We start from the raw sequence: 16,312 nt of genomic DNA, 5'->3' as shown, positions 1-16,312 counted from the left end.
CGCTTTCTCATACGCTCGCTCTCTCTCCTTCTCTCTCTCAAATGGCCTAGCAAACTTACCAGCAATTCTACTCCAAAGAAAATCCCCGACACTGTCCTGTCCGCTAATAATGGTCCTCTGAAGCGCACAACTCCTGGAAATTTCTCTTCCCCAGATCGCAGCTGTACTTTCACAGGGCTGCCCACATCTACCTGGAGGCCTTTAGTTAGTCGAATTCTGTTTCTAAATAGGCTGAGCCTCTCCTCACAGTTGGTAATTGCCAACAGCAACTCTCTAAATTTCTCAGTGGTTTCTACAACATCCTTTTCATCAACAAATAGAACTGCGTGAGGTTGCTCTAAGATTTTTAATCCAATCTGATTTTTCTTGCCTTTTGCAGAAGGAACTCTTGAATGCCCCACAGAACGGTCTTGGATGTACTGTCCTATACTTCCTTTGGGTACTTTTAGGAGTTTCTGTGTCTGTTTGTCTGTTACACTGCATTCTTGAAGAAGCAGATAAAAAAATCCGTTCTTCCCAGTAAGGTGAAGTAACTTTCTTTTGGCTCCATAGGCCTGGACTCATTGTGACAGTAACTTCAGAACATCAACTCACAAAAAGGAGCCACTAGCAAATCTGTCATAAAATCCCCAAAAATGAAGTTACTGGAATCCTAAAGCAAGTTGTTAACAACCTGGTGTCTATGCTGTAAAAAGACAGCAATTCAAAGTGCCTGGCAAACAAGCAAAACAAACTTTAGACTCTACTCAATACAATCTTAAAATAAAACTAAAGATGTTTTAAAATCTCATTTGACTATATAAATATCTCAATGAGCTAAACGACCCATATGACTTGTGTCCACTGTAACTGCATTTTTAAAGAACTCCAGCTACAAGGCATCCTTAAAAACAGTAACAACTTTTCCAAAATTATAAAATTAGATAGAATCCAACAAAAACTTTAAGATTACCCTAATATACAGACTCTGAGACTTTTTAAACTTTACAAAGTAGCATTTCTGTCTAACATGAATGAATAAGATACAATATTTGAAAAAATGCACATAATCTTATAAATTAAAAAGGCTATTTCTAAACATGTAACTTAGAAAGTAACACATTACAGTATCGAATACCTTTTCTAACTTAAAAATACGACAATATTACATTCTGAAACTTTATCCACAATTCATTTATCTATATGCTTCATTCTGGTAATGGAACATTATCTCCTCAATTTTATTTTTTATACATTTTATTTTTATTTACATATATGTGTTGTATCTCTGTGACTGTATGGCACATGTGTGTACTCCCAGAGGCCAAAAGGGGGCTGTTAGATCCTCTGCAACTGGAGTTATAGGCAGTTGTGAGCCACCCACCATGGGTGAAGAGAACTGAATTCAGGTCCTCTGGAAGAGCAGTACACACTTTTAACTGCTGACCAATCTCTTTAGCCCCTCAATTTCATTTTCATATAACTTTGGTGCTTAGACAAGGAGATATTAACTATACTAATTATAACTACTATTTAATTTCTTACCATCACAAGCATTAAATATAATCTTGAGTATATATATACACATATATATGTTAGGAAATGATTTGTAGCATCAAAGGTTGGACAATGCAATAATGACATATGACTCTATTACATTGCTCTAAGATATTTAGTCCAATCTGATTTTGATGTTTATGTCTATAAATTATACTGAATTATAGATGCTTTTATCTATAAATTGTGGGCTTTATACCACAATTTTAATTATGTATAAAGGGTTGAACACACAAGTGATTATTTTCCAGCTCTAACATGCATTTAAAACTGTTAGAAAAATAATTTTACAATTTGTAGCCTCATTTTTAAAGACAACTTTAACTAATGACTTAAAACAACATAACTTCAAGTGCTGTAAATGACATGCCCATTGTCAACACCAGGCTAAATGGAGAAAAGTTTGAAGCTATCCACTAAATCAGGAGCAAGGCAAAGTTGTCCACTCTTGTTACACACAAATACCACAGTTCATATGTAAAGGTACAAGGACAACAGAGGGATTGGTTCTCTCTGTCCACCATGTAAGCTCCAGGAATTGAATTCAGGTCATCAGGCTTGGCAGCAAGCACCTTTACCAGCTACGCCACTTTTCCAGTCAAATATATCCTCTTTCATAAGCCAATTTAGAAATATAAGTTAAAAGAAAATTAGCTTTATAAGGGAGATATCCTGCTTGAGTAAATAATGCTACCCCTGGAAGTCATGGTTATTAAACGAAAATCCCACCCAGTGCCAGATGTAGGAATACCTCCTTAGGAATTGTTAGGCAGGGAGCTTCCAAATGCCCCCAAGACAGTCCAGACTCTTGACAGTCCTCTTGGTTGCCCACCAGAACTAGATGATGAGATTCTGTTACTTAAGACACCACATTCCTTAGCTGTAAGATACAGAGAAACCAAGAAACGAAGCTAGAGCTGGGATAGACACGTCCTCCTCTGGCTAGCTTTCACAGTGCTGAAGGGTGCTAACTACGCAGGCTGCGTAGGCAGAGTGGGACATCAGTGGTCTTGGCCAGCTGGGAATCCTATGGACTACAATACTAACCAAGCAGGCAAGACTGTGATGGACTCAGTCAACCATGCTCTATTGAGTGTGAGGCCTGCTCTGGTAGAGGGAATCCATGCCAGGTACTATAAACCAGTTCAGAAACCCATGGCATAGAGGCTAACTGCCAAAGAAAAATTTTAAAAACTCAATTTCATTCCTTAAAATTAAGGACTTATTTAATTATCTCCATGAAAAGAATGGTTTCCATGTATCTCTGCCATAAGAATATAGCTACTTGATTCCCAAATACAGTTCATGTTTGTTTCATCCTTCTTTGGAGACAGAGAAATCCTTCTCCAGCCCTGTGCTTATAGGCAGAAATTAATAACATTATACTATGTAAGCATTTTATTCTTGTAATTCAAATCAAATAATCTTAAAACTAAAGCATCAAACTGTATTATTTGACTCAATGATTAAGCAACCTGGCAATTCAACACACAGTAACAGTTCTCTTAGAAAACACTTTTAGGTGATGAAGTGTCCCATCATGGTAACATTTTCACAAGTCTGTCCCTCTGTAAGCCCAAATGAGAGACACAAATCACCCGAGACAGGCTAAAGTCAGCACTCCTCCAATCCACCATCACTTAAAGCCTCTGTGCGATATTTGGTAAAGATGGATGAAGGCCATGGCAGCTTGAGCAGCTCCTCTTTCTGCTTCCTTTTGTAATGTGTCTTTAACTCCACTTGAGGGCACTGTCTACGTCAACAGAAACGGAATCAATCTAGAGCTGGCACTTACATAACACACCTGTGGACACCTCAACCTTAGCCCCACATAAACAAAATCCCTCAAAAAAAGCACCAAAGAAGCTACACAACCCTTTAATGTGGCTGTGTGCCTCTGAGGAACCAAGATAAAGTGTTTGGTCTTTTGTTGTTGTTTTGTTTTGTTTTTTTTTGACTAAAATGCTATTAATATGTCAGCATTTTTCAAGAAAGGAAATTACTTTTTTCTCAATCGCTAAGAATCATTAGGAATATAAATTATTATTAGTGAGCCTCAAAATATATGTCTGTTTATTATTTCATTAAAAAGCTTTCCATCCTAGCCTCTGAGTCCCTTTCCTGTGTTCTACAAATCATACTCTATACTATACTGTCTCTCTTTTTTTTGTACACGAATGTTTATTTCTCAATTTAACATTCCCTTTAAACACAAGGAATGAATTCTAAATCTTCATAAAGATGAATAAAAAATGACAATCCCTCCAGTATAGTGTGTAATCACTGCGTCCTTGGTCACTACTGGCGTTTACTGTTTAACATCAAAAACAAAAGTTATTTCAAAATCATGCTACTGGATTTCTACCTACCTCTATGACCAGCTCTACACGGATCTGCAATGTTTTACAAGTTTATATCAGACAGAAGCAAGTTTAAGGTGTGAAACAGCTGTGCATTAGACACAAGATAAAATTACAAGTCAAGTTCGTAACGAATATAGGTGTTCTTATCGTCGTTGTAGATCCTCGGGTAATGTGCTATGAGAGCGTCCTGGGAGCCGATGTAGATGGAGTTGTAAATCTTCCAGTACACATCTCTGACTTTCCGAGCTGGGTGAAACAGACCCTGTAAGCAGTACTGCAACATTCTGCAGGGTCCAATAGCAACTCTCAGGCCCTCCAGAGCTCCCATGACGGCCTGGATCACGGGGGGCGATGTCTCAAACACATTCGGCCATACATAGTTCAGTAAGTGATTCAGAGAGTCTTCACAGCCAAAGCCATAGACATCAAGTGACATGTGTTGTACCACTGCGCTAGCTGTCTGCCTGTGCACCAGGTCCCTGTCCATTAACGCATCCTCGAGTAAAGGCGTTACCGCGTACATGTAGTCTTTCCCCATTTCGCTGATGTACTCAAACAAGAAGGACAGGGATTTCAGCACTCCGTTTTGGACGTTAAGTTCAGGAACTCTGTACTCATTCATTAAGGCGGGGAGCACTGTGAAGGGGGAGCATGTCTCAGCAACAATGGCGATGGCCACAGTGGTGCAAACTCTGTTCTGCCTTTCCTGAACTTTGAGGTTGTTTAAAAGCGTAGCCAATACGTCATGAGGGCCGATGGCCTTCGCAATGTACCCGAAAGTGTTGACAGTAGCTCTTCGAATGGCCTTTTTGTGTGCTTTTAGGAGCTCTAAATGTTCAAAGCAAATCCTCATCCACTCTCTTGCAGATACATATTCTGCTCCCCTGTCAGCAATGCGTCCAACGAGATGGATACAATTCTCCTGTACTTTTTCATGCCTGTTCTTTAAGATGGGGGTGAGTCTAGGCAGCAGATCTTTAATTGGTGGTGTCATCTTGTGCATACCTATAACGTTAACAATAGCCTTCGGTGCTCCGAAAATGCACCCCAATACTTCAGGGTATTCTTCACCCAAGTATTCATACAGCACCACACCCAAGTGCCCCATCAGTTTTTCCTCTTGACAAGTCTTCATTACAACAGCAGTGCTGGAAATCAAGTCAGCTGCCTGTTGCCGAACCTTTGCTGATTTGTTATTTAACCGCCACAAAACAGTACCACAGATCTGAGGCAAGTACGGTTTGACTCTTTTGCCAAGAGCATTAACTACTGTGCCAAAGCCGTTCAACATTACCGAATCCTCTGTGGTCTGTTCCTGGAACGCATAGAGAATGCCATCAATCAGCTGCTCTTCGAGTTTGTGATCAATATCTGCTGCACCCAGGTTGCCCATAATTTTCTCAATTGTTTCCATCACCATCTTCCTGTACTGCTCAGCTTCATCTTTCAGATCATCCACAATCCTAGATATTATCTCTGCTGCTCCTACTTTGTTTGCCAACTCCACAGTTGTATCAACTAACTGTCGGTAATTTCTTCTATCCAAAGCCATTCTGTGCTGCCAGAAGTGTTTGAAGAAAGGAGGGAGGATCTCTGTCTTAATGTAGTTCGCTTCCACACCATCCGTTCCGCAGCACTGCTTCACCACCTTCAATACAATTTTCTTCATTTCTTCATCTGGAGACTGGAACTCTCGCATAAGGATCAACATCACTTCTCTAGTATAGTAGTTGGCATATTCTGCATCCATAAGAGGAATAAGATACCCAATAGCCTTTAAGAAAGCGGCCAAACCCTTTCCTCTGTGTTGGCAGATGCCCTTCCATAGAGGTTTGAGCACAGAATCAAAAGATTCGATACCGTAAGGAGTTGCTGCTTCAGCCAAAGCAGCAATGGCCAAAGCACTGATGGTCCGGACTTTCTGCTGCTCATCCACAAGCCCATGTTCGATGATTTCAACTAAGCTTCTGAGATGCGGCAAGATAGCACAGCCCATAAGAATAGCTATCTGCTGTACAATCTTAATGCCAGTGTGCCTCGCTTGCCAAGACTTCTTGCTTTTGCACACAGCTTTTAAGAAGGGCAATAGAGAAGGAATGCCCAGGGCAGAGGCTACAACAGAAAAAGCTCTAGCCGTTGTGTTTCGGACATATTCATCCATGTTATCTATGTCAGGTCTCATGGTGGAAATCATAGTAGCCAGACCAGCGGCCTTTGCCAAATTAGAAATAATTTCTCTGCCTTCCACTCTAGCATAGTAATCTTCATCAATCAGCAGTGGTTCAATAACCACAAGAATCTTGTGCACATACGGCCACACTAAGTCATCAAGTTTATACAATATTCTATCAATAACTTTCACAAGTAAATGACGCTCTTGATCCTCAAGTGTAGGAGACATCAACAAAGGAAGAATCTGGTTAAACAAAGGTCCAGCCCCAAATTCTCGAGCTTTATCAGTAATCTGACGTAAGGCAGCCTTTCTCATTGGAGGTGTACCATTCTTAATTTTTAAAAGCAACTTCATTATTTTTCTCTCCTTTTGCTCCTCTGGACTAAGTGTTGATTCGTCGACATCAACCAACAGCTTATCAAAGTACTGGATGTCATCGGGTTTCAGAAACGGAAGGTTCCCAGACGGCTGGTCGCTCACACTCTTCATAGTTCTATCCTCCTTCTGCATGTGGAACCCAGTCATGCCGCCCAAAGGCGTGGGGGTTGCGGTCAGTTTCCGAGCTGGGGTCCGGATAGGGACATAACCGGCTGGAGGGGGAAGGACCTTGTATCGTTCTGGAAACATAGCATCTAATTCTTCATCAGAAAGTGGGCGGTTCCGCTCATCAATTTCTCTCTCCCACCGCCATGCCTGAAGCTGCTCAGGAGTCATGCTCATTATGTGACCTGGCGTGGGGGTAGCCATGTTCATGGCTGGCGTGCCAATTGGTGTCTTTCCTGGAGGCAGAACAGGAGTGCTTCCACCCATCTGACTAGCTGGCGTTTCATCCCAACGAGACTTTCTTTTGCTTGCTCCAGGAGTTGGTGTCTCACCGATAGAGTCTCCACCTCAATCTGTTCGAGGTGTCTCAGCCCATCCACTTCCATGCCCAGGAGTATCTCTTTCTGTTTTGGGGGTCACATCCCATCTGTTCTTACGAGCACTAGAAGTTGCACCACCGTGGCCTGGGGTTGCATGGCCTGGGGTATCGCCTCGTCCAGGAGTAGCAGCTCCCGCAGGTGTGTGACTAGGTGTAGGATCTCATATTTTTGAGCCTGGGGTTGCTCCAGGAGTTCCACTTCCTTTTGCATGACCTGGTGTCTCATCCCGTCTTAAAGAAGGGGTATGTCCAGGGGTCTCTGCCTGATCCCAACTTGACAGCTTTTTGGGAGTGGCACCAGGAGTCTGGTCAGCGGTTTGATGCCAGCGCCGTTTTCGTTTTGAGGGGGGCTGGGATGCTGCTGCTCCGTTCACGACTTTAAGCTCCCCAGCTTTAGCTTTTTCTGCTAGTTGTTGCCTAATTTCTCTCTCTTCCTTAGTCAAATGCTGTTCCCGCATAACATCCATGTAAGTTCTTGCATTCATTTTAGGGTCAGGGGTCTTCCCTCCATCTGCAAAGGGATCAAGACGCTCTGGGGAGATTATCATGGTCCGCCTGTGCTTCTTGTACTCATCCTCCCGGTCTGCGATCTTCGGAGGACGGTGCTCAGCAAATGGATCGGACTGCTCTGTCGACTGCGGTATGTCGTTAAGCAGTGCCACGGGGGCATGGTACCCAGGCTTCTTCTGACCGAGCAGATTGGTCGAGGATGAGTAGTCATCGTCATCATCTTCAAGTTCAGTTGCAGCAATTGATGTCACATATCCAGCAAATCTGCTATCACTTCCGCCATAAATTTCTTGGTCATAATAACCTGTGGAATCAAGGCCCACTCCTTGGGCTTCATCAAGAGCTGCCTTCTTGCCTTGAATTTCTCGAATCTGTGCTTCAATATCTTCGTGAGTCTTGGCGATCTTCGCCATCTTGTCCACTCGAACACACACACACACACACACACACACACACACACACACACACACGGGCGCTCCCAGGCACTTCCGCTCGCTGCCGCTGCGGCCTGCCCACCGAGGGAGGAGCTGCGTGCTTTACGTGCGCGCTCCAGAATGCGCGCGCCGCACTCTGGCCTATGCTGTCCCTCTCGCAATCAGCCATTTTCTGTGGTTTCCTGCAGTCTGTCTTTGACTCTTTTTGTGGCCTCCTTGCTTTCCAATTTACTATTTCCAATCAGTTCTAAGAAGTGAGGTGATGATGTATGTTTCTGTGTCTGAAAAAGCAAAGCAACAAAAACAAAAGGAACAGACAAATTCTAGAAGGGTCTTGAAAAATAAGGTGCATAAAGCCTTATTACAAAGATATTCTTGAGACTGGTCCCAGAGGTTGAGGCAGTCAAAAAGCAGTGACTTATTGTTTGAGGACCTCTTTAAAATGCAAAATTTTTGGCCAAAACCATTTCACAGCTATTTTATTTTTAAAATAATTTTTTCTAAAACCAGGTATGTTTAAATAGCAAGCTGGAAACTGCCTGTTCTATTGATTCTCTAACTTAACAACTAATGCTGCAACTTCAAATAAAAAATATAAGTGTAAATGAAGCATTATCAAATCAAAACAAATCATTTTATTTGTTTTACGATATTATATTTTAAATGAATTTGTTTACAAAATTGCCTTTTGCAACTCATTAATGGAGGTAGTCCACAGTTTAAAAAAAAAGGAAAAAGATAGCTTCTTGGTTAGTAAAAAGGTTCCTGGAAACAGAAGTATTAAAACACCATTTTTAAAGTGAACTAGCAGAGAGTGATGAAGTCAGCCAAATTGTTGCACAAGTGAACCTGAGTTTATACTCAGTAATGGGATAGGTCACAACTAGAATAGTCAAAGCAAACATAACAAAATACTTTTTAAGGTATTATCCAAATATAAGAAACACGCGTGAATCTCTTTACAAGATTCATTCTTCAGACCTGGGCTGGGACTCCCCAACCTGTCTTCCTGTGTTCTCCCAGTAGATGGCGCTAACTCATTTCAAGTGCGGCTTTAGAGGCGCCAGAAAACTCAAGCTGGAGTCAGAACTAGGGCAGAGCCAATTAGGAAAGAGGACAGTGGCAGCAGAAACGGCCAGAACCACCATCTGTCTTTAAGTCACACGGGGGAAGCTTAAGACCTCCTGCGTGTCATTTAGGATGTGTCACATAGCCCCCAAGGCCAGGTTTGCTTCCAACATCACCTGCTCCCTCCACACATACAGTCTGACGGGGGCTGACTACTTGGGAGCGGTCATGTATTTTGTCATAACCTAATGTAACCACAAGACGGTGCTGCTGCCGCCGGACAAGATGCTTGGGGAATCCGAATTTTACCAAGCAGCATGAAGACTTGCTGAGGCAGTGGAGGCTGAAGGGGGGGGGGGGTAAATAGTCTTGCAAGGCTAAGTTCGGAATTGTATTTCCACTATGTTGCCGCTTCGGCTGCTACTCGTGAGGAGTTTCTTCAGCACCAGGCATCGCGATCAAGAACTTTATAAACATGGCTTCATTCGACATCTGCGGAAAGCATTATGGGGAAGATCTGCGATGTCTCCAAGAACATGTGTCACGGGGCAGCTGGCGATGGGAGCCTCTTGTACTTTCTCAAAAGGACTGAAAGTGATCCGGTTCTGACTGTGTCCACAGTAGTGAATAGAACGGCTTATCTGGATAAGGGGCTAACAGCTCCATGCCCCAAGTCAAGCCTCTGAGCGCCTGCTATGTGTCAGGCTCGCAGGACAGGGACCACAGAACCAGAGAAGGCCCTGCTGCCAGTTCTGAGACTGCAGCAAACAACAGGTCAGAGCAAATGTTCTAGGAGGGTGAAGAGGGCAGGGAGAACGGTCCGTGCAGGGCATTGGAGGAGTCCGTGGTAAACAAGCATGCACGCAAGGGGCCCCTGAGAAGCAAGAGTTAAATCTTCAGGGATTGACAGCAGTGGGCTACGTCTTAAACACATCCGTTATGGAAGTTAAACCGAGGCAGGAGAGTTGATTCAAACCTGTAGTCCCAGTACTCAGAAAACCGAGGCAGGAGGATTATGGCAAATTCCAGTTCACCGAGAGAGAGAGAGAGAGAGAGAGAGAGAGAGAGAGAGAGAGAGAGAGAGAGAGCGAGGAAGAGAGGGAGGAGGAAGAACAGAGGAGAGAGATACATAATTAATTACATGTACAAGAAGACCAACCTTTAGAGACTCAACCCTTCCTTTACGTATCTGTCTTATAAAGCCATAACAGTAGCGGGTAGACTTTTCTGGAACTAGCCAGAGAGTAAATACTTTAGGCTGTGCAGGCCTCAAGTTTTCTGTCACAGTTCCACAATTCGGCTGTTGCCAGACCGACGCAGAATAGGTGAGTGGGTATGACTGTGCCCCACCACACTGCCACTTGGGAAAACGGTATTGGGCTAGGCCAGGTTCCCAGGCAGTGCGCAGAGACTTGGTCTGGATTCTAGCATTTGGAGTGGACATGCTCTGCACTTTTCTGAAGAACACTTCTGTGCCCCTTTCCAGTTCCAGCTGCTGAGCTCTGATAGCTTGCAATGGCCATGGTAAGGAGTCTGCCACAAAACAAGCAGAGGAAACCATCAGGGTTGCTCCCATGTCCCCCACACTCTGCGCTCAGCTTCCCATCCTCCAGGCCTGCAGTCGCTGTCTTCAAGACCTCCCCTAATGCTTCTCTGGGGGAACCTCTGACTTAGCAGGTCTGCCTGCTGTGTCACACCTCATGACAACCCCTAGCAGCCTTGGTCCTCTGTGGCTAGTGGAGCACAGAGCTGGGAAGCGTTTATTCCACAGGCTGGTGAGACCAACCGGCCACCAAGCAGAGCCCACCACACTGACATACAGTCTTGAAAAGCGGTAGTGTCGAATGATAAAATCCTTGCAGATTTTAGTCGCTCTTTGTAACAAGAGCTCCTTGCTAAGAGAAATCACCCAGTTTCCATAATTTGCAGGTCAGTCTTCAATCACCTCCCGGCTGTAATCAGATCCCAGAAACAACCCCTACCATCAAAACTGAACACTGTAAAGCTGTTCCCCACCATGGCTGGCAGGCCACCGAGACCTGCTGTTCACCAAAGGTGAAGACAGGCATGAAACTGTCCCCAACTGTTGTTCCCCATAACTGGTGGGTTGTTCTTTTGAATGACATCAGAAACAACACGTGGAATTCACACACACTTTGGAGTGTTTCCCAAACAAAACACATAGCATCCTCACAGTGCCTATATTAGTATTCTTTCTAAATTTTTTAATCTTTGCTTTTATGTGCATAGGTGTTTGCCTGCATGTATTTCTGTGCACCGATGTGGCCTTCAGAGTCCAGAAAATTCCTCTGGGACTGGAACTTCCAATGGCTGTGAGCCACCATGTGGGTGTAGGGGGTTTGAACTCAGGTCTTGGGGAAGAGCAGCCAGTGCTCTTAACCACTGAACCATCTCTCCTGCCTCATCAGTATTCTTTATTCAAACCTTCTCCCACCTTGCATCTAAACTCAATCTCCTACATCCAACACACACGTCCCCTACCTTTCTTCAAAGGCTGAGTCAGCAGCTTTCCCATACTTTTCTACTTCCCCTCTGGAACTTTCACCCACAGCCTATCTTCCACTGGAGCAGAAGGTTCCCAGAAGGGATGATGTGAGGATTGCTTCCCTTAAAAAACTCTGTCCATAAGTGGTTCCTACTTGGCTGCACAAGAGACAAATACCTCTGAGTCACCTTCGGATATTCCCATGGGCCTACGTCCAGCCGTGAGCACCATGGGAAAACATCCTTGTGCAGACCCGGCCTCTAGCCAGGATGGAAAACCCTTACTGACAGTGCGTCCCATCCTTCAGACTGTGTCAGGGAGCCTGGCCAGGGGTCAAGGGTAGGATCGGAGTTCCTCTGGCTAGGTCAGCTTTCCTCAGCAAAGACTGGATCTTCACTTGACTGTTCGTATACACAGGTGGGCAGCGCAATGCCAGTCACATCACTAGGCCCAAATGCAAGAGGAAAATCTCTGAAAGTGTTTGCCAACCTCTGAATTCAGCAGGAAAAAGTAGAGCTGCGGCATGCTGTTACCAGCACGGTCATGTTGTAAGCTGTGGGTTTTCTAAACAGAAACCTTGACATACTACAGCAGCAATAAAACTCAGATCAGTCTAGTGTCCCTTCCTGTAAGCAGTGAGGGGCTTAGTCTCCAAGGAAGCCGGACTTCTCATGCATTTTATTATCTAAAAGAAGCCTGGAGTAAAAATTCAGTTCCGAAAATGTCATGGGATCATTCCCTGGGCATTACAGAGAAGCAGCCATGTCCTTGGCAGTTCTTACGCCCAGCATGCACCCTGTGAAACACACAGCTCTGGCCACATACCTGCAGGTGAAATAGCAACTTGGGAGGATTAAGCTGTGTTTGGAGGCTTAGAGATGGTGGTGATGAGCCATAGCCAGCACATATCCAGAGTGGGTAGAGGCCATGCCATGACCCAGAGTCAAATGGCGACACCCTAAAACATGCCCTAGACACAATGTGTGCCTGGAAGCTTGATGAAGAACCAACTTCTATGTTCCCCCAACCCAAGACCCTTCCCCTAAAGAAATCAAAGAGAAAGAACCATAAAAACTGTGTTTTAATGATACAGAAATAGTACATGGGACATCTCTTTCCATATTAGCACTTCAATCGTCTCGTTTAACAAAATTAAGGCTACATTGGAGCATTCTGACAGAAAGGGACTGTTTTATACAATGTTATTCATGTTTTCATAAACAAAAGAATATTCTTCAGGCAAAAAAATTTTAACAAGATACCAGTAAAGGAAATGGAATACAAAATGTGTTCCTTTGGGTCAGCCTGATAATAGCCACACACCCCTAGGGAGTATCAGGAGATTTTTTTTTTTTGAGAATTGCAATCTGTCCCTCTTGTGATATTTTTATTTTTTTTATTTTTTTATTTTTTTTCTTTATCAGTTTAATTATCTCTAACATTGAAATCATTAGCAATTTGATGTTCTTTAATGTAAGTTCTCTTTGAATCTATAATGTTGAGATTTTAATTATATATCTTTATAATGCAATTTCCCCCCTCCCCCAATTAAGTCCCCCCCAGCCCAAAAAGCAATCAGGGTTCCCTGTCCTGTGGGAGGTCCAAGGAACCCCCACCTCAGGAGATTTTTTTTTAATGAATACTTTGAGTATGAGGGCGACTCTCCAGAGTTAACACCCCACAATACAAGGCTATTTCATAATATAAAACCAAAGACAGCTGTGTCTCGTGCATAATCCCTTTAGAATGAATAATTATTGAACATCGACAGTATTGAAAAGCACAAGAGAACTGTGCAGAGGCCTACGGTGCCTGGAAGAACCAGCCCTACATCAACAGCCCTTCTCCCTCAAATCCGTTAGGAAGAAAATGAGGACCAAAATCTGATGACACTAAACTGTCAGCACTGCCAGGACAGTGGCCAGGACCCTGCGGTGCTCTTGAGGATAAAGTAATGCCATTTAAGGCCACCCACCAGCAAGGGTTTATCCCCAGTATTACCACTATTCACTACTCCTGGCCATCTCTGCCGCTCAGCAGAGATGTAAATAGCATTATTTACAGAGTTAATACTCTAGAACTGGCCTACCATATTACCAAAAACCAACCTAACAAACAAAGAAAAAAAAACACCAAAAATCTCGTAATGCTTTAAGTCAGTTTACACTTTTCCTGTGACACATTCATATCATCCTCTACTAGAGGCCTGGCAGCTCAGTTCCCAGTAGAGTCTCCTTGCCACATAAAGCCTAAGGCTCAACACTCGTGTCTGCCTTCTGGTTCTGCTTACAACAGCCTCTTCTCCATATCTCCAACTGTCGAAAGTCCTTGCAGACCTTATGCAATAGTCCTATCAGCGACTCTATGCCTGGTATGAATGCTTTTAACCAGACGTTCTGTCACCATGACAAATACATAAAATAAAGATACTAGGAGTAAGAGCTTTTATTTTGATGAGCATGGCCTTCTCACCCCGTCATGTGGGGAGGGCATAGCCCTGCTAAGCAGCAAGCACTATGGTGGTCAGGACCCCAGGGGATGCCTATGCAGGCTGGCTCTTTCTTCCTCCCATTTACTCCACCTGGGCACCAGCCTACAGGATGATCCCAAGCACATTTAGGGAGAGTCATCTCCTGTGCAGATACTGCCAGAAATGCGCTTTGCTCATCTGATGTCTTCTCAAGCTAAACAAGTTGATAACCAATATCAGCTGTCACAAGTTTGATTATTTGTCTTCCTTCAGATGAATGACTGGCAATCATTTTCTACCCTTCTGTTCATGATCTTTCTTAAGTTTTTTTAGTTAAAAAATTTTAAATTAAAATATAATTACATCACTTCCCTCTTTCCTTTCATCCATCAAACCCTACCATATCCCTCCCCTGAAACCTCTCTTCGCTCCCCAAATCCTTTTCATATTGGTGAATTCCTTTTTTTGAATCATTCTCATTCTCTCTCTCTCTCTCTCTCTCTCTCTCTCTCTCTCTCTCTCTCTCTCTCACACACACACACACACACACACATACACACACACACACACGTTTATTTAGTGTGCCTTTTGTGTATACGATTCGAGGCTGACTACTTTCTTTGGATAAGCACTTAGGGGTTCATCCCCGGGAAAGGCTGGGTCTCTCTCTTTGAGCAGTCATCAGTTGCCTGCATTTCTTTGTCTGGGGTGGAACCCCATGAAAGTTCCTCCCTTCCAAGTTAGCACATCTCTTGCTAGTATCATTGTTCAGGCCTTATTTTAGCAGCCATATTGTTGAGGCATCATAGGTGTAATTTCTGGTCCTCTGACTCTGACAGTCTTTCTGCCTCCTCCTCCTGATGCTTCCTGAGCCTTAAGTGTGGGAGTTGTTTCTTTATCTGCTGATTGTACATGTTCTTTTACACAGCTTTTCTATTTGGTACAAGCTTGGGTGCCAATTCTAGCTTTTATTTCTTGAGTTTTACTTAAGAAATAATTGTATTGTTTTATACATTTTAGCAGACTATGTTTCCTTTTAAGTTGAGTTTGTTCAGGACAGAAATAGGTAACTCGTTTCTACTTTCTTAATGTAGATAGTCATTATCCCAGCACCACTTGAAATATTTTTTTTAATTTTTTTATTTATTTTTGTGCTTGGTCAAAAATCGATTGTCTTCTTTTAGGGAAACTGCATAGGAATGGACTAGACCCACTGAATGTGAGTGACAGTTATGTGGTTTGGGCAGTTTGTGGGGCCTTGGAACCAATACTTATCCCTAGTGCATGAACATGCGTTTTGGAACCCATTACCTGTGCTCAGCCTAGATACAGGGGAAGGGACCTGGTTCTGCCTCAAGTGATATGATAGACTTTGTTGACCCCCATGAGAGGCCTCACCCTCTCTGAGGAATGGATGGGGTTGGGGTAGGGGAATATGAGAAGAATTGAGGAAGGGGTCAGAGAGGCAGCTGGGATTGGAATGTAAAATTTAAAAAGATTGTTTTAAAAAATAAATAAAAAGAATCGATGGTCTCTAACAGCATGGATTTGCTTCGGGATCCTCCCATTTTATTTCATGGGTCTAGCATCTAATGTAATATCAGTGTCATGCTCATTTGGTTACTAAGACACTGGTGAGTTTTAAAATCGGGCTTTGCCATGTCTCTAACATTCTTGTTTCCTCCCAACGCTACTTTGTCCATTCAGCGTCTCTTCTGTTTCTGTATGAATTTCAGAATTTCTCTCTGTAGATTCATGAATAATGTCATATGGATGTTTTGAGAGAGTATGCTGAATCTGCGCTGTTCTTTCTGTATTGGGTGGCCATGAAAACAATATAAATCCTTTCTACCTGTGAGCATTGGAGGTCTTTGCAACTTCTGACATGTCCTTACCCTTCTGGAGTGGTTTATGATTTTCTCTATTAACTCCACAACCGAGCTTGTTTCCAGGTTTCTCTCAGGGAATATGCTGATCTTTGTACATCAGTCTGTGTCTGGAGAATTTAGAAAACTTCAGGAACTTTGGGTTGGTCTCCTTGCACTGTTGGTACCCTTCCCACCAACAGTGTCTTTCTCTTGTAGACCAGGCTGGTCTTGAACTCACAGAGATCCACCTCAACAGTGTCTTTCTGAGCATCCTTTGGGAGGTCTTGGTGTGCTGGGTCAGAGTTTTAGTGCTTTGTGCCCCTGGAGATGAGCGCATATACAGAGAGGCGAACAGCTCTCCCTAGGGTCTCATCCATGTGTACAGGACTCTGTCACTCAGCCTTCAGATCAGGTTGACTCCAGGGAAACTGACCCCCTATCTATAACAGAAACCAAGAAAAA

General features: G+C 43.4%; 1 protein-coding gene and 1 pseudogene across 1 annotated transcript in view; both read right to left on the bottom strand.

Moving 5' to 3' along the window:
• The window catches only part of LOC142853092 (ubiquitin carboxyl-terminal hydrolase CYLD-like), a 67,244-nt gene extending 65,090 nt beyond the window's left edge, over positions 1 to 2,154 (bottom strand). Inside the window, exons 1-2 of the mRNA XM_075978006.1 lie at positions 2,115 to 2,154; positions 60 to 559 (exon numbers count right to left, since the gene is read on the bottom strand). Coding sequence (XP_075834121.1) covers positions 60 to 559; positions 2,115 to 2,154 — 540 coding nt within the window. The remainder of the gene's footprint in view (positions 1 to 59; positions 560 to 2,114) is intronic.
• A 1,553-nt stretch (positions 2,155 to 3,707) lies between these two features.
• LOC142852292 (splicing factor 3B subunit 1 pseudogene) lies at positions 3,708 to 7,935 on the bottom strand (annotated as a pseudogene).
• Positions 7,936 to 16,312: the final 8,377 nt, after the last annotated feature.

This window comes from Microtus pennsylvanicus, chromosome 6 (genome assembly GCF_037038515.1).
Source record: "Microtus pennsylvanicus isolate mMicPen1 chromosome 6, mMicPen1.hap1, whole genome shotgun sequence".
Lineage (NCBI taxonomy): Eukaryota > Metazoa > Chordata > Mammalia > Rodentia > Cricetidae > Microtus > Microtus pennsylvanicus.
Note: the sequence above shows the minus strand (reverse complement) of the source record. Positions and strands in the feature narration are given on the sequence as shown.